This window comes from Ambystoma mexicanum, chromosome 1q (genome assembly GCF_040938575.1).
Source record: "Ambystoma mexicanum isolate Mex_15411 chromosome 1q, UKY_AmexF1_1, whole genome shotgun sequence".
Taxonomy (NCBI): Eukaryota; Metazoa; Chordata; class Amphibia; order Caudata; family Ambystomatidae; genus Ambystoma; species Ambystoma mexicanum.
In genome coordinates, this window is record NC_090922.1 from 939,035,210 (window position 1) to 939,060,825 (window position 25,616).

The window sequence follows — 25,616 nt, forward strand, 5'->3', positions numbered from 1 at the left end:
AAGATCTTTGCCGTGGCAACTGACCAAGAAGTTTTTTCATCACTTACTACGCGGCTCCATCATACTTCTTCTCGTAGGGTGTATGGCTCTAGTAAGGGCCCAAGATATGTTTTTCTGAATTTCTGGGTCGCAGGGCAAGTCATCAGAAGGTGCCCGACTGATTCGATTGTGGAAACTTCCTTGCAAAGTCGACATGAGCTGATTGGTGATAAGCCTCCAAGGGCACAAATTTCGTTGGTGGAAGTAAATTTAAGCGGGCCCTTAAGACGACGTGCCTCAGTGATTTGTCTGGAAACCGCTTGACAATTTGCTCTGTTTTGTGCAGTTTTTTTAATCTGCATTGGAAGATGGGCAAGTAGCCTGTTATTCCTAGCCAGTTCTTGTGTTTCAATCCAGTCGACCTGGTCCATTTTTCTCTTTATTTTTGTTGGGTTCTGCACCAGATCTTCCGAGCACGCAATGTGGTCCAGTGGAGATCTTTTCTTTTCTGCCCATGTTAACATCTTGCATCCGCCACCCTTCATTTAGTTGTTTATCATTTTATAAAGAGGTGGAGATTCTGGGATTGTCACTTTCCTGAAAAGAGCCCTTTCGCTTCAGAACCATGAAATATTATGCAAACACTTTTGCCACACACTTCTGCGACCAAGCCAATGCTTGGACCAAATCCTTCCTTAGCAATAGATCCATGAGGGTCTTCTCACCCTCTGCATCATCATCACCTACACCAGTTACTTGTGGAGTCCCTCAGGGATCTTTTGTGCCCCCCAACCTCTACAACGCATTCACCAAACCTCTATTTGACATACTTGACTATCTGGGTGTCATATACACCAACTACGCGTACGACACCCAGTAACTCATCCCTATCACTGGTGACTACGCTGCTGGCAGTAAAACGCTCAACGATATATACAGTACTATCCAAATTTGGATGGCTAAGCACGGTTTATGCTTAAACTATTATAAAAACCAAACTACTCGTCCTTGGCTCTCCAAATAAATTGAACAAATCAGGACCCCTCTTCAAATCCTTCAATATCGACAGTAACATCATTAAAGTAGCCAATGACGTTAAAACATTAGGAATCTACATTAATTCAGCATCATCACTCACAAGACAAACCAATGCCTTAGCATCATCCACACCGTACATGTGCAAGTTTATTACAGCTTGCCGACCTTATTTGACCACTCCAAACTGCATCCAGTAGCAAGATCACTAGTCCTATCAAAGCTTGACTATTGCAATGCACTCTATTTAGGAACATCCCAATAAAGTATCAACAAAATGCAAGTCATGCAAAATAATGCTGTCCGATCAGAATGCAATATCCCGAGAAAACAGCACATCACTGCAACCAGACAGAATATCAAATGGCTCAATATTAAACAAAGAATAGACCTCAAATCACTCTCATTTACCCACAAATGCCCTAATAACCAGGCACCTACATACCTCTGCGACACCTTTTCACGCCACTCATCCATGCGACCCAGTAGAATAGCGCAAACACATTGTGTTGTCATCCCACGGTTTAACCAACAAGCTGGTGGAGCTAGTTTTCCAGTTCTTGCTCCAAAAAACTGGAATACGCTACCCATTTCCATAAGAGAAGAACCTTCCTTCCCTCTCTTCCAAAACAAGGCCTGGCTTATTCAGCATGACCTGTATCTACCCTCCACATAAAAATGTCAATATACTACTATGATGCTTCCTTATTGTCATTGTTGTGTATATATCTTCTGCAAACTGTATAATATCTTCTCCGCGAATATTAACATTTATAGCGCTTGTGTATATATGATTATGTAACTTACTTGTTTGTGTTTTCCCCCCACCTATTGCCACACCCATTAACATGTATTATCTTTCCTGTACAGTTTGATTGTGTAAGATGTAAGTTCCCAGGGCCCAGTTGCCCCAGGGCTCGTCCGCGCTTTACAAATAAATACAATACAAATTATGGAACTGGTCATCATACTCTAGTTTAAATTTTACATACATGTAGAAATAACTTGAGCTCAAAACAATATTACAAAGGACAACATGCACAGTATTTAACATGCTCACCAACCTTTTGTTTATCCAGTATCTTCATCGCATAATACTGCTCTGCACCTTTATGTTTCACCAGCATTACTCTACCGAATGAGCCTGTGCCAAGAGTTTTTTGTCTGTCAAAATCATCTAGGCCTGCAGTATTCTGAATGTGGGAAAAAAAGTGAAAGTCAAACTCACACAATATTTAACAGAACATCCTCTAAAGATAGCAAATTAAGTTTAGATGCATTTATTCCTCTATGCACAGTAAACCCAAATATTAATATTCAAATAAGGTGGCATACAAAAGTTTAGTAGAATCAGGGAAGCAACACAACTTTAATGTATATTTATTGGTGATTTATAATGTGGTTGTTAGGGAGATTTTTCCACAGCCTGCTAACAAGGGATGTTAAACCATCTAACCCAATGATAAAGTAGCTTACCAACCAAAAAAAATACCAGACTCTCCATATTGATAGCTATGACATAGCAGTCAGGCTCAACTCAAGGAAGGCATTTTGATAGTGAAGTACAGTAAATTCCCACAGTTACCCAGAAAGAATACACTACACGGATATGCTGAAAAACATACAAAATAAATCACCCAAAGAATCTCTATTAGTTCAAATAAGCAAATACATAACCCAAACACATAGTATCAACAAAGCCCAGGTATAAAAACAGTAACGGTGAGTAAAAACCAAAACTGCTTTAGAATTAAATGTGTTGACCAGTAACTAGTGATACGCACAAAATAAGGGTACGGGTGGGAAGAAAAAAGGTACCCTATATAATAAAAACATGCATTAATGCAATAATCATCAGGACCTACAATGGCATACATAAAACAGTCACAGCAGTCCTAAACCTCTAGTGCAGAGTAACAAATCATGCAAATGCATACCAAAAATCTTATTAGAGCACCTAAAAGTAAAAAGGGTTTCATGCTTCAACACCCATGCCGCAAGGGCAATCAAAAATTAGGTTTAGATTGAGCTTCTGTGTACTAGTCCCATATGGTTTTATTATTACACACTTACAAAATAGATACAACAAGTTCAATAAACAGTTACACAATGTAACCAAGCATTTCCCATAAACAATCAGAGAAATAAGAGTTTAGAAATACAAGTATATGGTAACATTCAAAGTCTTTGTCCTAAAACTCCAGATACCCAAGTAATTTTTAGAGATATTAATTGTCAAAGCCTGTAGGCACTACCACAGTTGTGGGGAAAAGTCAAGTAAGACTTCACAGCCCAGAGTTGCGGAGAAAGCAGCAACCTACTCTTTGGGCTGCCAAATGTGAAAAACCAGAAGGTGTCTCACCGGCTAGTCCTCGGGGATCTGTCATCCAGGTGGCCAGGACACGGGCCATCGCTTTTGGATCCAGTTCCTGGGGGTGGACCAGTGCGGGAGGATCACCTGGATCTTTGAGAAGTGGCACACCGTATGGGGAGACATGGTATCCCCTTCCCTGTAACACCTTTCCCCAGCCTACCAACTCAACTCCACCGCATCCCCTTTCCCGACAGGAACACTTTCTCACGGATAGCTCACTGTGAGAGATAGCAGACTAACCCCCCCAAGCCGTATACCCGACATGTCCCAACAAAAGGGTCAGGCAGAGTGTCAGGCAACTACTGATAATTACACACAGCTGACATCCATCACACTTCACCAAAAGGATGAATGGTGGAACATGAAAGCACACTCTGAGCAAGGCAAAACACATTAGGAAGCAGCAGTTCCGAGATGGCCGTTTAATACGAGGAGAAAGATGGCAAGACCAGAGAGGGTTGCAAGGAGGGAAGTGCGCTTGATCTTTTCGGAGGAAAACCGCTTCTTTCACAAGCCAACCAGAATAAGAAATATAAGACCCGGAATTAAAGCTGAAGAAAGGTGCTTTGTGTGTCTGAGGTACCCAGGACTCTCCCACGTCGATAGCCAAGGTGAGTAGGAGCGATTGCCGCTACGGTATTGTCCTTGGCTACTACAACAAAGCAGTGCCTGTAAAGTCAGCAAAGCCGGTGAGTCGAGGAGACTGATAGCAGACCGGTCTGTGTTAGAACCAAGGTTGCAAGCAGCAACTTTGTATGAAGCAATCTGAAGAAACAGTGTGTGAAGCATATGTGATGACCAATGCAAATCTAATTGAGCATCCAGGGAGTGACTGAAATTTTGAAGTCAAGATAGATACCATATACAGAGTGTTATGGCACCACAAGGGTGCTCATTCGAAGGTCTCCGTTAGGTATCCAACAGTGATGGCAAATGTGAAATTAAAGTAGTCCTGCAACGGGTCAAGCTAAACCCTGTGCACATTCAAAAGTCTTCGTAGCTAATACGAACTGCAATTGGTCTGAGCCCGGTTGAGGGAGGCTGGTTGTGTGAGAGGAAGGATCTGGGCCTGGCTGAGGGGGATCCGGGGCATACCGTGAGTCACCTGAGAAAAGATATTCTCAGAACACTGGAGAAGGGGATCTGAGCCAAGAAGTGGGGGATCCAGAGTGAAAGATGAATCACCTAACTCGAGTGCTTGTAAAAGGAAAGGAACTTTTTTGTTTATTTTTGTACATCAGGTCCTCTACATCAAGAGACTTTGATAACTTAAGAGACTTGGGTACAGAAGGCCCTGATGTTGGTAATGGAACCGTGTCCTTGTGCCGAAGAAGCTCGAGAGCGTGCTATGCTCTAGTGAACCACCTTGCCCCGTCCTAAAAACATAGGGAAAGGAGGCCAATGGCCTGAATATTCCAACATATCATGTTTTGAACACTTCTCTTTTTCATGAACACTACCCTACACTACTTGTATTTAGCGGTAAAGATTGGCAATAGTTCTTTTTAGTATAGGCCGTTTTATTTTGACGAGACTCCACTAGGACTGCATTATTATTATTTGTTGGTCGTAGCTTGCTCCCATTTGTAGATTTAGGATTAGATAGGTGTTTATCACACCCTTGTTATAGTCTTGAACTGTGGTCACTTGCGCCTGTCTTACTATTGTTGCCATGCCTTGCTTACACAAAGGAGACCCTCAAGAAGAGTTCCAGTCCCCGGTTCAAGACCCAGGAGACCAGGAAGCTAATCACAGCAGAATACATGCCATTGGATGTCCACAGCAAAAGGCAGTAGGTGGAGACCAACAAAAACTGACAACCACAGACTACGATAACACCTGGGGGTAATCATCTCTAATAACCCACCATCCCAGGGTCCAGAGCCAAGTACTCATGGTGGCAGTTCCCAAAAACACAGCTCACGGACGGCAAAATAATGCTGTGTGTATACATCTTCTCTTGCAGGTCAAGTTACAGGACCCAGCCATCCAGGGACTTGAACCCTGGACCAACGACGACCCTAGTTATCCAAAACATGAACAATCTGCCTTCCCCTAGGGAAGGACCCCAACAAGCAGGAGTACAAACAGTGGAGAAGATGGATTCTGGCAGGTGGAGGAACTGTATGCCTGCTCGGCGGACAAAGGGGGGGCCATCAACAAGTAGAAGAGTCCTAAGCAAAAAAACAGTGAAGGTGATCCAGGATGGCCCAGACGAACAGGACAGGTGGGATAGTGGTGTCCCACCACCCATCTGGACGAATGTAGCTTCCTACCCGAAGGTGCCCAACCAAGACAGTAATTCAGGAAGACTGCAATATAACAGCCAAGAAATGGTCCCAGACAGCCAATAAAGGACCACTAGGCAGAGGATGAGGACAGCCCAGGAAGGAGATCCAGCAGACAAAAATGAAAATCAGAGCACAGGAAACTGGCACAGGACCCACTAAGTATGGCCAAACCGGACCCTAAAATTACCACAGCAGCAGCTTTCAGGTGAACATTCTCCAGTAGGCAAGTAAGCAACTTATCAAAATCACAGCATAACTGAAGCTAAATTCAGGCAAGGGTAGTATCTCCCCAAAATATATCCAAACACTCATGAGCACTCCAATGACACACAAGAGCACTCACTCATACATTTTGGCAGCCAGCTAAGCAGACTGGCCCTAAATACCGTCAAATACCCAGGTCCACCCACACAGTATGTGTATCGACTTTTCTAGGGCCATGCGTTAGCCTAAACCAGCCCAAACCACAGCAGAGGGTGCAGGGTAGGGCTCTTGGTGTGCCCGTGTTTGCACTACAGACATCTCCCTCGCCTCATCTCCCTAATCAAAGGAACAGCCAAAAACAAAGTGGCTGAGAGGAGGGCATAAAAAAAAAATTGGATCACCAAGAAAAACATTAGTACCCCAATCGCTACCAAAACACTGGTCTACTTATTGACAGCATCCCTGGTGAAGCCAAAATTAAAATTACACCCGACACCAGCCTACATTTTAAAACAAATTTAGGGTAATTAAATTAGGGTAGGGCCAATATGGAATTTTTAAAATGCAGCCCAGTTCTAGGATCCGTACGATTTACCCTAGATGGGACCATATAATTAAACAGGGTTGCAGTGGCATGGGGACTTCAGTACGAGTCCCTCAGACCACAAAATAAGCCAGAGATCCTTAAAACTAAAGGGGGGAAAAAAGCAAAAAGTTAATCAGTCCACTTAAAACATCTGTTTCCTATAGTCCTACACCGACATTGATACTTCTGATGGGCAAAAGCTATGGTATAAATCCAATTGCTTACTAATTTATCTGTCACATCCACGGGCAAGGTAAGGTATAGAAGTGAGGGCCCAAGTTGTTGGGCCCATCAGGTTTATCAGGTTTGTATACTGCCACACATTCTATATAATGCCTAGTTTACATTAGGTAATACCCTTTAGTAAATATTTTTTCCTGTTCCTGGTCCTTCACTAGGGAAAAAGGTTTTGTTTTTCTGGAGCAAAATAAGAAAAAATAACCACTCCCCTCTAATCCACCCCCTAAGCTGGACCACCAAGAGGAATGGGCAATGTCAGGACTTCCTGATAGAACAGAGGTTGGGCACTACTGTCGCAAAATCAAAGGAAGGCAGGGCAGGTTGTGAATAAGGACACTATGGACAAGGAGCTTTGGCTTAATGGGGATTACTCAGTTCTGGCCATTTCCATTTCGTATTTGTATTGTGCTAATAAGCAAAGGCTATCTAACATGAACAAGGTATGTTTCGATTTGCTCCCTGAAATTATCTGTATCAAATCATTTCAGGGAGAGGATTGCACGGTGTCCGCTGCTACCAAAAAGGACTGACTCAGCCGCTTATCTCGTTGGTAGGATGGAACTATCATGGCACAACACATTTTAGCATGCTTGGAAGAATAGACATTTTCTATTTAAGGCAATTTCTGAAGTAAAGGGGAGCCTGACCGTACAGGGCTTTGTATGTTTGATTAATCTGTTTGAAAGATTCTTTTTACTTGACACGCCAGAACATTTTTCTAACACAGACTAAATAGAATACCACTTGGGTGTTTGGGTTACTAATCTTGCAGACAACCTTGATAGTTGCATGGGTACCGGATCACAGGAAGGAAATATTTACGGAACTGAATGTTTTCATCACTATGTAAAAGCCTATGGCTGTTCCAATAGGAGGACAACAGAAAGGGACCCAACCTCTCTTTCTCCATTAAACTCACTAGCAAATAGTATTTGCCTATCAGAAGGGCAGATGGCAATTAAAGGATTGCGTTCTTGCAAGGCTCCATGCCTGGGTGGAGAACCAGGAGACTTGAAAAGCTGTAATTAGAAATCTGGACCGCGTAATTGTTTAACACAATATTTCCCGCAATCTGGTGTCATCTTCGACACATCTCTCCTTTACTTCTCACATTTCCTTGATCACTCAGGTCTAGCCATTTTCAACTTTTCAATATCCACAAGGCCCATCGGTTCCTCACTTTACATGCCTCCAAGTTTCTAATCTCTTCCGTAGTCTTTTCAACTATTCTAGTCTACTTCTTGCCCCTCTTTGGTCCATCACTCTTCAATTTGCATCTTGTGTACTCTTGCCATTCGTGACTTTATCTTCAACTTTACATTCGTTTGAGGCTCTCCTTCGAAGCTCGTTTTCTCTTTCTTTATATTGTTTTTAAATTCCTTCTCGGTTTAGCACCTCCTTATTTGTATTCTCTTGTTTCGCTCTATTCTTCCCCTCATCCTCTCTGTTCTCAACCTCTATTTCCTGGTTGTTAATCGCCCTCCTTGTGCCTCGTCCTGTTTTCGTTCCGTCTTCCCACTTGCTCCCAAGCACTGGAATGCTCTCCCTCGTTCACTTCTATCTCATCCCACTTTAAATCTCATCTCAAAGATAAACAACTTTCCCCCCTGATTGTTCATATGAGCCATAATTATTTCTTTATAAAGCGCGTAAGTGCTATCTAAATACAACAATAAAAAAAACAAATACAATTGCCCTAAGCAATGTTTCATCTAAAATATTAGGAAAGGCATTGGCAGAAAAACTCAACCTGCATTGAAGAGAAGAAGATCATGCCCGACACCCACCTGGGCTTTCATAAGTCCTACAGCACAATGGAGCAGTGCTTACACCGTTAGCTTACTATAAATATTGAGGTGAAGAGAGGAGCACTGTACCTAACCTTAATGGGCCGATCAGCGACCTTTGACCTATTGAACAGACCTATTTTGGTCAATTCTCTACGACCTTGCGATAGATATTTTGATCTCCTGGATATTATAATCCATCTATATGACCAAACTGAAGCTTTTGTCACTTTTTGTAAAGCCTGGGAACAAACAAACACAATAACTATTTGGATTATCTGGGTGTGAGATTTTGTGATGAAAATAACTGGTTGGTTCATACTACGAAAGTAACCTTGTTGATGCAGGCAGATGCAGAGCTCTTATGGGTGGTGGGGCAATGTTTCCCACATTTAAGGCATATAAGTCAGTCTGGGGGGATTGCACAATATTGATGTTTATGGGGCAATCTGATGTATCAACCATTGCAGTAGCAGAGCAGATGTTTCTGCGTGTATTATTGGGCGTTTTCCCAGGAACAACAACACAGCTCTAATATTACAAAAGTGGCTTATCCCCGCTAACTGATCAGCTACGAATAGGACCACTGCCACTGTCCATTTGTACGAATGATGGAGCCCTTTTGAACAAGATTATACTTAAGGATTTACTCACTTTACAGGGGAAAAAATTAGACCAAGATGATTTAACCATTGTAAGGTTGTAAAAGGAGGTGACTGACACACATGTGGCATAGTGATTGCAGAGGACTTTTATTCAGTATTAAAATAAAGAGAAAACCCATCTTTCCCTACTTCTAGGAGGGAGTTTCCATGCCTCAACTGAATTGCTAATGTGTCTGTCAGGATGTCTTTGGAATATAAGGAGTCCACTGTCAAAACGGCCCTACTCTGCGCCTTACACTTAATAACTTAACTCAAAGGTTGCACCAATGTTCTTGGTCCAGGAGAATGACTCCCTCCTCCTGCACTGGGGGTGACCGCTCTAGTTACAAGTTCCTCACCAGGGGGAATTACTCCCTTCCTGTGGTTTTAGTACTTCACAAAGAAAAAGAATTACTGATCCTCTAACATTCTGCATCAGAAAAATTGACTTTATCCCAGGGGGAATATCTCTCTTCCCCCTGGCCTTCCTCAGGCTTCATTTTTCACAGTTCCCAACACCAGTGGAAATGTCTAAACCTTACCCCGGCCTTCCTCAGGTTTTATTTCACAATACCAGGGGATAAGACTCTTTTCGCCTGCCTTCTTGTTTATTTGGTTTCACAGTTCAACCATCTACTGGTTTGTTCTGGAAGACCTGGTTCACTCTCCTGCCAGGTACTACCCAGAGGAAGAAGATGTATACCCATCTTCCCTTGTGGGTGCTAGTCCCCAAACCCATATCTTTTTACTACTTTATTTGGCAGACCTTTCCTTCCAGGGTAATGCAACAAAGACGACTTGCATTACGTTTTTGTTATTGGGTTCACGACCCTTCACTGGTGGTCAGTGGCTTTACTTGACCACAGCACAAGGGAGACTCTCTTTGCGTTTGTCTGCAGGTCCCAGACCCTTCCATTATGGTCAGTAGCATCTAGGTTCCCACTGGGATGAGAGATTTTATCCCCGAGGCTATGTTTTTGTCTCCCGAATTACCCACTTCCCAAGCAGGATGCATCACCGGTTCTTCCAGGATCTGTGGTTCTTCTTGCAAGCCTCTGCAGTCCTCTTCTATTCTGACCAACCATCACCAGCAGCTCCGCTAGCCTTCCTGTTTCTGCATTGGCAACGTCTCGTCCTCTTGCTTCCTTCCGGGAACAGCACTTCATACCCGGTGTGGGACTGGCACTTCCTCGTCAATCCCGGTAGGAGTCTGCCTCCTGCCGGCTCATCTTATGCTTCGGTGATGTCTCGCCATCTCGCTCCCATCTCCCAGTTTGAATCTCCTGGGTAGCTGCCACAGACTTCGGACTTCCACGTTAGAAGAAGCTGTGTCCTTCAATATCCTTATTATAGGGCTTGTGCCACCCTTGCAGAACATCAATCATTGTTGTTAGGGGCTCTGTGGTACTCCTCATGCTTCCCGTAAGCCACCTTGTTTCAGTACCTTTAGTTTTGTCAGTCTTCCAGGCATTGCAGCGATACTTGGTTCTACTATCAGTAGTTGTTAAATCATCAGTTTTGCAGAGGTACATGGAAGTGTTGGGTAAGGTATTGGGGTCTACACAGTAGGGAGGGGTGTTGGGTGAGGGGTGTAGTACCGCGTTGTCCCTAGATGCTTGTCCTTGTCCCGTGAGGTGGGAGTCTTCTCCCATGAGACCCTTCTCCTGAGTACCACCCCAGGGCGAATATCGGGTAGTGTGAGGGTTCAGAAATGTGAGGCGGACAACTCTGAAGGTTTTTCAAAAGATGCCATTTTATTAAAAGGTTGCATAAACGGCTCACTATTCTGACAAGTATTTCCGTGCCTCAAATAATATCTGTCCCTCATACCTATACATACAGTAACTCAATAAGGTAATGCATGGAAGTTCAAAGGCAACAAAAAAAAAATCTAACTATTGAATTTGTAATAGGACATCAGTGTCTCCTTATACTCTGGCTGAATTCCTCTTCCCCAGATCCAAGCAAGATTATGCTCCACAGTTCCAAAAAGAAATAAGGAAATTCTGGTTTGTAACAACGTTCCAATACAGTTCTTTGTGACTCTAACTTGACAAGAGAAAGTCCCAACACTCCAGTGAATCAACAAAGCAAATAGAAGCTTCTTCCTCTTCCTTAAACAAGAGTACATGTCAGAATCATCCACATCACATAAATAATATTTTCTTAGTTTGTCAATAGCAACCATATTTGTCTTTGTCAGGATGTTTGACCCAACTGAATATTTTTGAAGAATTCCAACTGCTCTACAGAATATTTATACAGTTCTTTCTTCAGCACTGCAAGCAACATAAATTGTCTTTGTTAGCACTACTTTACAGCACTTCATCAACTTCTACCTGGTTCACTCCTTTGCCAGGCCTACAAATTCAAAGGGTTTTCCCATTCGGGCATAATCCCCTACCCGAACAGCGATTCGCCAACAGAAAGTGCTTCTGTGGTTTGGATCAACTCAACAGCTTTACAACAGCTTCACAGTGTTCACTGGTTTGCAACATCAAACCTTTAGCAACTTTGAGGGAAAACAAAATTCACATTGGTGCTCTTTAATACTCCTCCACAAATTATGCTCCTCCCCTTCTGAATAACCTTTTGTGAAGGGCAGGCTACTTGGCACTATTGTTTCCCCACTGTGTAAGTGACCAAATTCTGAAAAAGGATTGGATCTTATTCTACTTCTTCCATGGCTTTGGCAATGTGGGTTTATGCCAGCTTCTGTTATATGCTTCTCAAAATATGGTAACAAGCTTCACAACCTTTGGAGCTTTCATTAGTCCCCTTTTGCCTTTGGCAATATTTGTTGCATTTGAACTGCCTTGGTTTTAATTTCCCATTGCTTGGGCAATGGTTGAATATATTAGCTTTTAATAATATTGCTGCATCGGTTTGCTGGGTTCTCAACAAACTTGCATGCTTGATATCACAGTCATTTGGTTTTGACCAATATCGCTTTTGTTGCTTTCGGATAGTTCAAAATAACTTTTAGTATCACTTCCACTCATATGCGGGTGTTCCTTACTTGGTAAATGTGAGGACGGAGACTAGATTGCAAACCCAGTCACACAGCCACTCTCCATTGTACCCAAACTGGGTTATGAAATAATTATAGAAATGTTCAAAATTATTGGAACCTAATATATAAATGGAACATGGCAAATTTCAAAAATTGTCAGAGTCCTTGTTGTGTTTCAAAGGATAATATTTTATCAAGATTAATTCTTTCCAGGCAAAGTCACTAATTGATTCTTAGCGAGGAAGCAGCTAGCACATCTCTTGTTTAAACAGACTTATTGTGCCAATGCATTTCGGAGAGTGTTCTCCTTCGTCGGGGCAAGTCTATGTTATTGCAAACATATAAAGTGTACATTAGTGAAAACAATCAATGTAATAAAATAAAAATAAACATGGTAACATACCAAACATAGGTAGATTCAGGTGAGGTTTGGAATACCGGAGGACAAGAAAACAGAAAAAAAATACACACGAGTGAAAATCAAAGACAGTTTGCCTGTTGGTCAGTGTCAAATCAAATAAGAATGCCGTTTACCTGAAGAGTGTCAAGCCCGTAGGTAAAGAATCAGTACTAATGCCGTATGTGTAGTCACAAAGTGCGTTCGGGAGTACGCCAGATCAACAAAGGGCAGGAACGCGTGTAACGTTCTGTGGGTAGATATGGAGTCAGAATCAATAAAACATACCAGCGCTGGGTGCTGGATTCTCAAAAGTGAAAAAGAGCTGCGTAATGCATACCTGTCGTGTCTGTGCTGCTTGCAGAGCTGACGCCGAGTCGGTCAATCGCAACGCTGTGTAAAGCCGTTGCCATGGTAGCGGTGCTGTTAAAGCCTCGTACTCGCATCGCGTCAATGTTTGGCGCGTTACGGTGCAACGGGGACTCATCACTGCTAATACAGTAATTCAGAGTCAGATTGCAAAAGAAAATAATTACCAAGTACTATAGACGGGTGAAGAAAATAAAATGAGTAATCCACGAACTGGAAAAAACCATGAACATAATAGAAATACTCAACTGGCATGTGCAAGCCAGTCGGAGTCAATCACAAAAGAAAAATGAATATAGGGTGGAGTGTCAATGTCAGTTAGGGTGGATATATAATATATAGGTAGGTGCATCAGTAATCAAGAGGTATCCGAGTCGCGGGAGGTGGCATCACACGGTGTCACCTTGGGTCCCAGACAGAATGTCCACGATGTACGACCTAGGTATCTTTTCTTAACCCACATGGCAACAATACTTGTATACAAAAGAAACCATCATAGTAATGTAACGAGAAGTGAAAGACAACAAAGACATATAAGAGGGTAAGTATATAGGTAAATGAGAGAAAACCAAACCACATCAAAAGATACATGTACATTCAAATATAACAGTGATAATTAATCTCCTCATTGAGACCGTTTGGGACCAAACTCCCAAGCCTGTCAATCCAAAATGTTTCTCTCCTGTTGAGCCGCAGGCCCAGATCTTCACATGGGTTGACTTTGGTCAGTACTTCAAGGATCAAAAACCTGATTTTTGTCAAGTTATGCCGTTTTTCAATCCAGTGACGAGACACTGCTGAATTAGGATTTGCATACCGGATGCAGGAACGGTGCTCATTCCAGCAAATTCTTGCTGCTCTAGTGGACTGGCCTACATAACGTTTTCCACATGGGCACTTTATACCATAGATAATGTTTATGCTGTCGCAAGTATCAAAGGTTCAGAGGAAAATCTTTTGGCCTGTACGTGGATGGTATACAATGTTCCCCTTGATTACCATATTACAATTAGTAAAATGAAGGCAGGGGAATGTTGCAGTTCGTTGTGTAATCGGTTCTTTCAAAGGGGGTCTTGTACGAACCAATTCGTCTCGCAGATTCCTGCTGCGCTGCATGGCAAACACTGGAGGTTGATCAAATAAGTTCTGTACCCTTTTGTCATTTCTAAAGATGTTCCAATGTTTCTTGATGGTGTTTTTAATCTTGTTACTCTTTACAGAAAATTTGGAAACACACTGGTGTTTTCAATTCGCTCTTTTTAGTGGTGTCTCAAAATCTTCAGCCAATGTTGCAGCAAGCCTGCTTCACCGCAAGCCTGTACCAATGGAGGAAGAGGCACACCCGTCACCCCATAATACTTGGAAATTACTGATCACAATGGACGATTTACGACCCATACAAGATTTACCAAAAGATAAAACGCCAGCATAACACCTCAGTTATTTCAAAGTAAATGAGGGCATCAATTCCAACGTCCAACAAATATAAACTATTCTCTACCTCAGATATACGATCAAGGCAAAGAGAAGGAAGTACCACTTCCTGGACCATGAATAAGATGAACAAATCTTTAGCAGAAATCCAGGACCCAGAGGTCACAGAATATCTGGCAGAACTTTAAATTAAGACGGTCTGCAACATAGTGCCATCAAATCCCCTAATCTGCAAATAGAGGAAATTGCTCCCATTGCCAGTCAATGGCCACCTCCTGAAGGGGCTCGACTCAAAGGAATGCTATGAAGAGGTTTCGGCACACCAGAAAATCCCAGGGCATCGCCAGAAACTTTCAGTGGTGTTGGGGACGAAATTCATCAATCAGGGATCCAAATCCTCCAACACCTACAATTCTTTCCAAGGGTGCCATATATCGATATATTAAGCTTTTTTTCCAGGCAGCGTACCTTACATTTCAAAACAATAAGGGTGTGTGAAGCACACTTGTTCCCATCCGCCATCTTGTGAGAAATTGATGTAATTAGACGCAGCCGCAAAAATCACATCCCTGGTCGTGTTGTGAGTGGACAGCGCAGTTAAACATTCTTTCTACGCAAGGCATTCATGTGATGCCATGAAAAAGCACAATAAATATCAACAAAGCCTTTCTCCAATGCCAGTATTAGAGTCTTGCGTCACTCAGCGTTCATTGCATTTACTTCTCAACGACCAGAATCTTACTTTGTGGTTAACTCAAATGAATTCCAAGATCATCTACTCTAAAACAAGGATGTTTATTTTTGTGCTGCTGGTACCGCAAACTGCTAGCCTCCATGCGTATCAAATGATGCAATTACACCTTGTGAATTAGCTATTTATCACAACATGTATCCACTGATTTTTTTTTTGCATCATATACCCCTTGACAAGTTGGTTTATTGCTGTCCAATTAATCTTTTTTTAACACATTTTTTGCACCCTCTCTTTCAAACACAAGCTCCATTTCTTTTTATAAACACACCATTGGCTTTATTTTAAGCATATTGTGGTTAATACCCCCCTTTTCTTTTTCAACAGTTTTTTGTTTGTTTCTGTTGTCAAGAAGCATGGACGATATTCATGGTTCATGTATTAACCAGAATGCATGAACAGAAAATTGGAATGAAGGCAAAGCCTAGAAGAAATGGGAGGAGATCAGTGATATCAAGTGATAAAAACATACATTTGGTATACGTGCATATTTGGAAAGAACAAACAAGGAAATACAAACTGAGTCGACTTAGTTACAATTGTTCAAAATAATTATTTCATAAAAACAATTATACATTTCATATTAATATATAGATTTACCACATCAAACCATAAGATTTAAGTTTTAAAAGTTATATCCTACTTCAAAAAATGATTAGATAGCCTCCTCAATTTAGTTCCAAAATTCTACAATGGTAAATTCGGACTCACCTCATGCTCTAAACTCTCACTTCTGTATGGGATACATTACTCACCGTAATCGTATTTCTGATGCTTGTATCTGCTTAGATTCACATGCTGTGCATAGGCCGACATCTAGTGGAAGCTGCGGAGTATTACAGTTTGTTTTTCGAAACTCGAAAATGGGCGTCGACACAGGCGTGCCAGTAATACTATCCCTAGTGTGACGTCCACTGTACCCAAGATCCCTCACGCGTCTAGGATCCCCAGATTGTATTTTTTCTGACATGAGGAAGCATGAGGAGTAGCGTGAGTACAGATAATCCAAGCAGATAGACAGAAAGGTAAGACTACAAGCAATCATGCGCCTTCTCTCGGAGGGGAGGAAGGGTGGGTCGCATGTGAATCTAAGCAGATACAAGCATCAGAAATACGATTACGGTGAGTAATGTATCCCTTCTGAGGCTTGTGGAATCTGCTTAGATCACATGCTGTGCATAGATTAGCGAGCAGTACCCGAAGAAGGAGGTGGGATGTGAGAAGGGTCATGAGCAAACAGGTGTCTTAGAACCGCTTGTCCCACTTGTGTATCTGTCTTGGAATGAGTGTCAATGCAGTAATGCTGAGTAAAAGTGTGAATAGAGCTCCAAGTAGCTGCTTTGCAAATGGTGTCGAGGGGAACATTTGCAATGAAAGCCAGAGTGGCCCCAATGCCTCTAGTAGAGTGGGCCCTTGGCGTAAAAGGCAGAGTCTTTTCAGAAAGAGAGTAACACAGCTGTATACAATTGATAATCCACTTCGAGATATCGCCTTTAGAGACGCGATCTCCCTCTCTGCCTGTAGCTACGGAGACAAACAGTTGATCTGTTTTCCTTAGCGGTCTGGTTTTATTTACATAGTAGAGGACCGCCCTACGCACATCTAGGGTGTGTAGTTTCACCTCAGCCGAGCTTTGCGGGTCCTGGAAGAAAGCCGGAAGCTCGATGGACTGGTTTACATGGAACTTTGATATAAATTTAGGTGAGAACCTTGGGTGTGTGCGCAAAACCAGTTTGTCCTTGTGAATAGTAAAGAAAGGATCCTGCACTGACAGAGCCTGAATTTCACTGACCCTTCTTATAGAGGTAATGGCTACTAAGAAGGCCGTTTTATAAGTCAGGTGTTTGAGACTACACTTATGCATGGGTTCGAAGGGGGGGGCCATGAGCTTAGCTAGCACCACATTAAGGTCCCACCCTGGCCGTGGGTTTGAAATAGGAGGGTGAAGTCTCTTTACTCCTTCCATGAAGGCTTTAACTACTGGTACCTTCCACCACGACACCTTGTTATGGGATGTGGTGTAAGCCGAGAGGGCTGCCAGGTGTACTTTCAGAGAGTTAAAAACCAAACCTGCATCCAGCAGGTGGAGCATGTATGTCACGACGTTGGAAGGAGTGCAATCAACAGGGTTGATTTGTTTATTCTGGCACCAAATAACAAATATTTTCCACTTGTCAAAGTAACAGTGCCTTGTGTTTGGTTTCCTGGATTCTTTTAGGATGTCCATACACCTCTGTGGTAGATTGAGATGTCCAAACTCTATGACTTCAGGAGCCATGCTGCCAGGTTCATTGAGTTGGGTTGTTGGTGCACTGTTTGACCTTGTTGCTGGGACAGAAGGTTGTACCAGGCTGGAAGTTTGATGGGCTCGCACACCGCCATTCTGCGTAGGTGTGGAAACCATGGTTGTCTCGCCCACATGGGAGCAACTAGGATGAGCGTCATCGATTCCTTGTTCATCTTGTACACCACCTTCCTGATGAGAGGAGTTGGTGGAAAAGCGTACGCAAACATCCCTGACCAGTTCATCCACAGGGCGTTCCCTTGGGAGTCTGGCTGGGGGAACCTAGATGCAAATCCTGGGCATTGTTTGTTTTCGCTTGTGGCGAATAAGTCTATAGTGGGGAAACCCCACTGAGAGAAGAGATCTTCTACGATCTCTCTGTGAAGGACCCATTCGTGTTCTTCTGGGAGGGAGTCTCTGCTTAGAGCATCCGCTAGGGAATTGAGCTCCCCTGGAACATGTTGCGATGACAGGAAGATGTTCCGTCTGAGTGCCCATATCCAGATTTTCTGGGCAAGCTTGGACAGATTTGGCGAACGAGTCCCTCCTTGCTTGTTCAAATAGAACATGGCTGTCGTGCTGTCCGTCCGGATCTGCACCGACAAGTTTAGTAGATGGGGCTCGAACGCCCGAAGCGCTCGGAATACTGCCAGAAGCTCTAGGAGGTTGATGTGGTTCTTGGCTACTGAGTGAGACCAGAGACCCTGAGCTATGTGGTGGAGATGGTGAGCTCCCCACCCAGTCAGGCATGCATCTGTAGTCACCACTGCCTGTACTTCGGGATCGTAAAAGGGTTTTCCCCTTGCGAGATTCTCTCTTGTCCACCAGTGTAGGCTCTGTACAAGTGTTGGCGAAACGACCACTAGATCGTCCCACTGACCACTTGCCTGAGACCACTGTTTCGCCAACCATTCCTGCATGGGACGCATGCGCAGACGCGCGTGGGGGACCAGGTAAATGCATGACGCCATCATGCCCAGTAACCGCATTGCTTTGTGTACCGTTATTTGTTGACCGGACTGATAATGTGGAATTTGCAGTAGTATATTCCGAATTCTCTCTTCCGAAGGGAAGGTCAACCCATCCTGAGTATCTAGGATTGCTCCTAGGAACTGTTTTGAGGTGCTTGGCATCAGGCTTGACTTCTTCTCGTTGATTGAGAAGCCTAATTCGTGGAGAAGGTCGATAGTCCTTTGAATGTTTGTCCTGCAAATTCCTGGGGTTTCCCCCGTTATGAGCCAGTCGTCCAGATAAGGGTACACTGGGATTGCCTCCCTGCGTAGGTGTGCCGCTGCCACCGCCAGTACCTTGGTAAATACCCTTGGTGCTGAAGCTATCCCGAAGGGCAGTGCCTTGAATTGGTAGTGGCGACTGTCCACCTTGAAGCGCAAGTACTTTCTGTGCGCCGGGAGCATGGAAATATGAAAATAAGCATCTTTCATATCCAAGGTTGCCATGTAATCCCCCTTTTTTAGGAGGGGGATTACCTCTTGTAGCGTGGTCATATGGAATTTTTGGGGCTTGACATACTTGTTGGCAGGCTGTAGGTCCAATACTGGGCGCATTGTCAAATCTTTCTTTGGAACAAGGAAGTAGGTTGAATAGATACCCTTGTTTACCTGGTGTCCTGGGACGAGTTCTATCGCGTCCTTTTCTAGCAGAATGGCGATCTCCTCGAGAAGGATCTTCTGATGTTCTAGGGAGTGTACTTTTTGTCGTGGAGGATGGTTCCGGGGACGCTGCAGTAATTCTATATAATATCCTGTGGACACTGTTGACAGCACCCATCTGTCTGAGGTGATCCCTTCCCAAGCCTGGGTGAAGTTGGAAATGCGTCCCCCTACTGGGGTTGCATGAGAAGGGACCCTGAACTGAGCGTCACTGCTTTGGTGGAGGCGTCCCACCTCCCTTGTTGGGGCTGCCTCTGCCTTTCCCACGACCTCTTTTGTTACCCCTGCCGTAACCTTGGGTAGACTGCTGGCTGTTGTTCCACTGTGTACCCTGTCCCTGGGCATAGTTGCCTCTTTGTGAATTTTGGCCGCGTGGGCGACGAAAATTACTGTTGCCCCTCTGGTTAGGGGGTTTGTTGGTTAATTGGCCAAGGTATTTAAGTGTTTCGTATTCGTCCTTGGCGTTTTTCAGTGCGTCTTCGACCGCTTTCCCAAACAATAGATCGGGTTCCACTGGCTTATCTATTAAAGAAGCCTGAGTTTCTGTTTTGAACCCCGACTGCCGTAACCACGCATGTCTCTTGATAACAGTACCCTCTGCTATCAATCTCCCTGCGTTGTCCGCGGCGTCGAAAGTTGCTTTCAATATGCAACCAGACACGGCTCTCCCCTCTGCCGAGATCCGAGCCAATTGGCCCTTTAAGGGTTCCGGAGCAGAGGCTATGAGTGCCGCGACCTCTTCCCATTGATGGCAGTTGTAGCTGGCCAACAGGGTGGTGGAGTTAGCAATCCTTGCTTGGTAGGCGGACGTTGAGGCTACCTTTCTGCCAAAGCCGTAAAGTTTCTTGCTCTCCTTGTCGGGAGGAGCTTCTGATGAAGATAGGGGTGTTCCAGCCCTCTTTCGAGTGTTGGTAACCACTAGGGAGTCTGGTTTAAGATGTCCTCTTATATAGAGAGGGTCAGATTGGGCTGCCCGGAAAAGTTTTTTGACCCTGGGGTTAACTGCTCTGGTGAGGTTTGGGTTCACCAGGGACGGATCTATTCTTCGTTGGATGGATTTAAGGATAGGGATGGTCTGAGCGACCGGCCTCCTCTCTCCTACCAACTCTTCTGCAAAGTCCCTTTCCTCCTGTACACCGTCGGTGTCGATGTGAAAATGTTCTGCCGCGCGAGCGAGAACCTCATTAAGGAGGGGCTGGTTATCGACTGGCGAGTCGGTAACTGGGGCTTCATTCTCTACCGGGGAATCTACTCTGTAAATTTCCTGCTCATCTTCTCCCTCCTCCTGGTCCTCATCATCCGCATAGTATACCGTCCCGGTTCGTTCCTCCATAATTTCAAACTCCTGGTCCCCCTCAGGGAAAGGCTCTCCTTGGTACCTGGGGTGTGGAGTAGAGTATGGAGTAGAGTAAGGCTGTACCTCGAAGGGTTCAGGTCTTTCGAAACGGGCCCTTTTACTTAGGGGGATGGGATCAGTGGAACCTGAGGGTGTGGCTCCCTGAGGGTCATACGAGAGGAAATGCTCTGGATTTTTGTCGTAAAAATCAGCCAAGGAAGACATCCTTGACATGGCCCTGTCTATGTCTTCGCTGGACCATTCTTTGGAACAGGGGATGACTTTAGTAGGCAGTTTAGGGGACTTATCAAGGGTACCCTTGCTGGATGTTGATTTCTCAGTAGACTTGTATTTGTTTGTCTGCTTAGGGGGGAAGGATGTTTTTACAGGAGTGGAAGAATGTGCTTTCCGCTGTTTCCCCCCCTCCCCGTGCGTGGAAAAATGTTTTCCCTGTCCCTTGGAGGCCCCGGAGACTTTCGACGCCTGGCGTCGAGGATCGGGAGAGGTATCTGTGTCTTTCGAGCGTGGGGCCTTGCTGGTGTTAACTTCGGGCTCCGTCTCTTGGAGCGCGGCCTGGGGGTGGAAGTCGTCTTCGTCCTCCGACGATCGAACTTCCATTAGTCTAGGGAGCGAGGCACTCTTGGCAAGAGTGGATGATTGCCTTGCGTCATGAGGTGATCTCGATCGAGAGCGCCCAGAGGACACCGAGTCGGACCGTTCTTTTTGTGCCTCTTTCCGAGAAGTCGACGTCGTCGAGGTTCGGTTGGACTTAGTGTGTGTAGCGCTTGCGTCGCCGGGGGTCTTCCCCATAGCCGCCCTGCCGGACGACCTTCCGAGGTCGGGGACCTGCGCTCGGCTGTCCTTCGACGCCGTAATGCCCTCGCCGTCCGAAAGTACGGCGTCGCTGCCATCGCTGAAGGCGCCCTCCGCTGCCATGGCCGCCTGCCTGGCGTGGTGGGCCCAACGCTTTGTCGAACGGTCCTTGAGTGTCTTAGGTTTAAACCTACTACACGCTCTGCAGTTCGCTTCGGGGTGGTCCCTCGGCAAGCAGAGATTGCACGTAGTGTGCCTGTCGACCCAAGGGTATTTGCGGTTGCACTTGGGGCAGAATTGGAAAGGGGTACCCTCCATACGCACCTTGAGGCAGCGGGCTGATAAGTGTAGGAATTATATAAGTGTATCTATATACCAAGAGTGAAGAGTATGTACCACCCCCCACTCTCCCTACTTGCAGGGCCGAGGCCAGCGGCCTTCCGAGGCTCAGATCCGTCGTGCAGCAGCCGACGGTCGATGTCTTCTCCAGCCGTCGTCGAGTGTCGACGTTGGGGTGGGGAAGGATGTCAATAAAGAATATTAAATTTCAATTATTAGTAAAAGTATGGCTAAGGCCAGGGGACTCGGCAAGATGCTTCCGACCAGTATGGCGGAAAAAAACAATCTGAGGATCCTAGACGCGTGAGGGATCTTGGGTACAGTGGACGTCACACTAGGGATAGTATTACTGGCACGCCTGTGTCGACGCCCATTTTCGAGTTTCGAAAAACAAACTGTAATACTCCGCAGCTTCCACTAGATGTCGGCCTATGCACAGCATGTAATCTAAGCAGATTCCACAAGCCTCAGAAATATATTTACAAAATAGATTTAGTTTCAGGTCATCCAAGCAAGGAATTGCAACAAACAAGTGTTTCAGGGTTTCACTCTACCAAAGAGGCTGCAACGGTTAAGTCAGCTACTTTTAATTCTATTGCACGCTCCCAGGACTTCCAAAGTATCCAGCAGATTTAGCTGAACTTAATGAACGCTGAATGCACCACCCTATCTGGGAATACATTGATGGGTAGGGTATAGAAAAATGTCTGATATTTGTAATATTCTTTGGCAAGAACAAATTTAAATATTAATGCATTTTGACCCCAATCCAATAGTGGGGCTTTTTTGTCAATTTCAACTGGTACGTTAGGGGGTCCATGAGATTCCAGGTGAACGCAACTATTTTAAATAATGTTTGCATAGTCATCATATAGTCCACTAAATGAGGCTTTAAACCCAGATTCAGCCCCTTCTTCAGGATTTCATAAACCATGTTGGTTTCAGTCAACAAAACGTTAGGGAAAAGGATCCCTTTCTAATGTTTGCCTCAGTGATCAAGGAAATCAGCCCCAGTTTGCATCTCATAAGACTAGTTGGAGAAGAGTTGGCTGGACCCAAACATTTCCTACAATATTTCTCCAATAGTCTATGGGGCCACCTACTAGTGTCTATGGTGCTTGTCTTCAAGCCGTATAACACTACAGGAATAAATCTTTGTTTGTATAGGGTTATGTGCGGTTTAGGTGAGGAACCCCCAAACCTCCTATGGAGTATGCTTAATATCTTTGCCAGTACCTCCTCACTTATGAACCAGTTTCCCAGAAGTTTTCTTACTATATTTCAACACCGGTTTCAATGGTATAGTTTCACAGAACCAGTTGAAATTAGCCCTTTTTATTGGTGCCAAATTCTACAATTTTTGTTTTGGTAAAATGTATTTGAAGATGGAATTTATTACAAAAGAACCACTGAAACAATTAGGGCAGATTGTAAGCTCCGCTCTGTATGATCTAAAGGAATGAGATCATCAGCATATGATAACCAGGCCACATGCTCATTACCAATTTTAGGAGTGGCCAATTGAGCCCCATGTAAGTAATTTTTAAAATCTGAAGAAAAGATGTTAAATATGAAAGGGGCAAGCATACAGCCTGGTTTCTATCCTCGATAGATGCAGATGTCTTTGGTATTATTTCCTGTCTAATTTAGAAATTCTGACCCTTATGTTGCCGTGTAAGCCTTTAAAACATTTGGGCCATGTGGGGTCACCTTTATGAGCATCAGTATACCGCCAGAGACAGTCCTGGCATACCTTATCAAAGGCCGCAGAGTAGTCTATAAAGGCTGCAAATAACAGTGGTCTATCAGTCATTTGAACTGTATTGCAAACAGGGCTTATGATCAAAATAGGCTGTTGAACAAACCCTTTTGAAGCCCATTTGTAAACGACTTAAAATACTATTCGAGAGCCCATCTCTGGAGCCGCCCTAGGCTCAGAGAGGCAAAGGGCCTCAATACGAGTCCGGCGGTAAAACCAGCAGGCTGCCGCCGGACCCGTAATACCATTCCGCCTCCGTAATTGCCGAAATCACTGGGGCATTACAACCCCGGTCACCCGGTAATACGGAGGCGGAATTCTGTAAATCCCCATTCCCATGGAGTACCATAGGGGATGGGGACCATGGAAACACTGGTTCAGTCTATGACGGAGCCAATGTTTTCAAGTCCGCCTGCGGGCAGGTGGTGTCAATCCCGCCAGGTCTGACTTGGCGGGAGTGACACTTCCCGCCTGCATGACTCTTAATCAGCCGGTCCGGAAACAACGGTGGCGGCGGTTTACTAATTCTATTTAACAATGCAATGAAGTGATAGGAACCTGGGTCTTTTCGCTGGCCGTTTTAATATATAGGACTTATGTAAGCTTCTTGCCAAGTTTTGGTAGAATTCCTGTGTTGGAGATGAAATTGAATAGGAGTTCTGAGACCCATCGTCTACCAAGACTGCCTGCTTTTTGGTATTTGATTCGGCAGGCCATCTGGCCCCCGGTGCACTTGAACTTTTTATTTTCATAATAACATCTAGAGTCTCTTATGTGTAAAAGTTGATTTTTATCAAATTGAGAGTATTTTAAAGATTCAATGAACAAGGAGTCAAATTCGTTGGCTATACATTCTACCAAGTTTTTTTTGGCTATAGGCAAAGTATGCAGCTTGCCTAAATCCTCCTCTTTGATGTTCATCAGTTTCCAGAAACTTTGTGCATCTTTAGCTCTGATATTTTTAAAGACTTTCATAAAATTTCAATGGGACCCATTAATCTGTGGAAGATTAGCTAGCTCTGCTCTTATATTTTTGACATATATTGTTGCAACTGATTCTATAAATCTTTGGTGTAGGATTCTCTGCAATCAATCTCCTCAAATCCTTTCTGTAAATCAATTTTCTGTTATTTAAAATAAGATTCAGAGACAGGCTATTCATTTTTTCAGAAGTGGCAAGGGGAGTTTTCGCACGGATTGCCGAAAAAGCAGATAACATCTTAAAATCACCATCCACATTAAAGTTGTCCATGTTCTATACCATTAGGGGGAGGAAAATAACACTGCCCTCTAGATACATTTTTTGAGAGGCAACTAGGTTTTTGAGACCTGTTTAACTTGGTCCCCTGTGGATTAGAGCATATCTCGCCAACTACTATTGATAAATGAGTGCCCTTCCAGTCTAGCTGTGTTCTCAAAGTTAGAAAGGCATGCTCGCTATGAAGGGTATATTGCACCCTTAAGGAAATTACCTATTCGATCAAATTGTATGATACAAAGATAATATCAAAATGATTCCAAAGTTTTGCCTCTCCTGGTAAACCTTCCTGGAATGTTGCTAGGTAAAAGCCCATTTAACACAAATCAGCCCTAGTCCACAAACAAATATACCCACATTCTACCTTTGGGATTACATTTCTTTTGTAGTAACCCTACCGGAACTAGCGCATCAATTTGGGCATTAAACGCCCCATCTACGTTCTTACTTGGAGGACATTTTGCATTCATGTCCCTATCGATTATGGAAGAGGCTGGGTATGAACTGAGCCAATTTTTCTTTACCACAGATAAAATGTAGTGTTTTAGGGACATAAATAATGACAGATTTCCCTGAGCCTCAATGAACCATCCCTATATTCCATCTTAATTGCCTATATAAGATCACCTGTAATGCCTTCCATGTTTGAAACTGCAGACATTCTGTCATTATCCACTAATGAAGGCCTACTCCTTGGGCACCCTTTCAGCCCCTGTTTGGGTAAGGCACAGAATGTAACAAAGCCATTGAGGTGGATTCTCGAGGTCAGCCAGGTTTCTTGGAGGGCTAGATTATCATGCCCAGTTAGTCACTTTATCAGATCTCTAATTCTTAATTAGTTTCTTGTGGTGCCTCAAGTTCCAAGACAATATGCTCAACTAATGAAAAATGTAATTTACCTCAGGGTTAAACTTCTGACTCACGAGTCAGTGTCCCTGGGAACTATGACCAGTCTTCCATATTCCTGGAAGCTATATTTTCTGCTTTGTCCCTGGTTTGTGTAACGTGCAGAACGACCTCTCTTCAGGGAATTTGTATCTGTAAGGGCTCATT

The 25,616-nt window shown here is 44.0% G+C and overlaps 1 protein-coding gene across 3 annotated transcripts in view; it reads right to left on the reverse strand.

The window, feature by feature from the left end:
* Positions 1 to 25,616, reverse strand: part of PRKACB (protein kinase cAMP-activated catalytic subunit beta) — a 1,065,959-nt gene that overhangs the window by 758,451 nt on the left and 281,892 nt on the right. For all 3 annotated transcript variants that reach the window (XM_069641606.1, XM_069641607.1, XM_069641608.1), the window contains exon 3: positions 2,079 to 2,207. In XM_069641606.1, the coding sequence (XP_069497707.1) occupies positions 2,079 to 2,207 (129 nt within the window). The remainder of the gene's footprint in view (positions 1 to 2,078; positions 2,208 to 25,616) is intronic.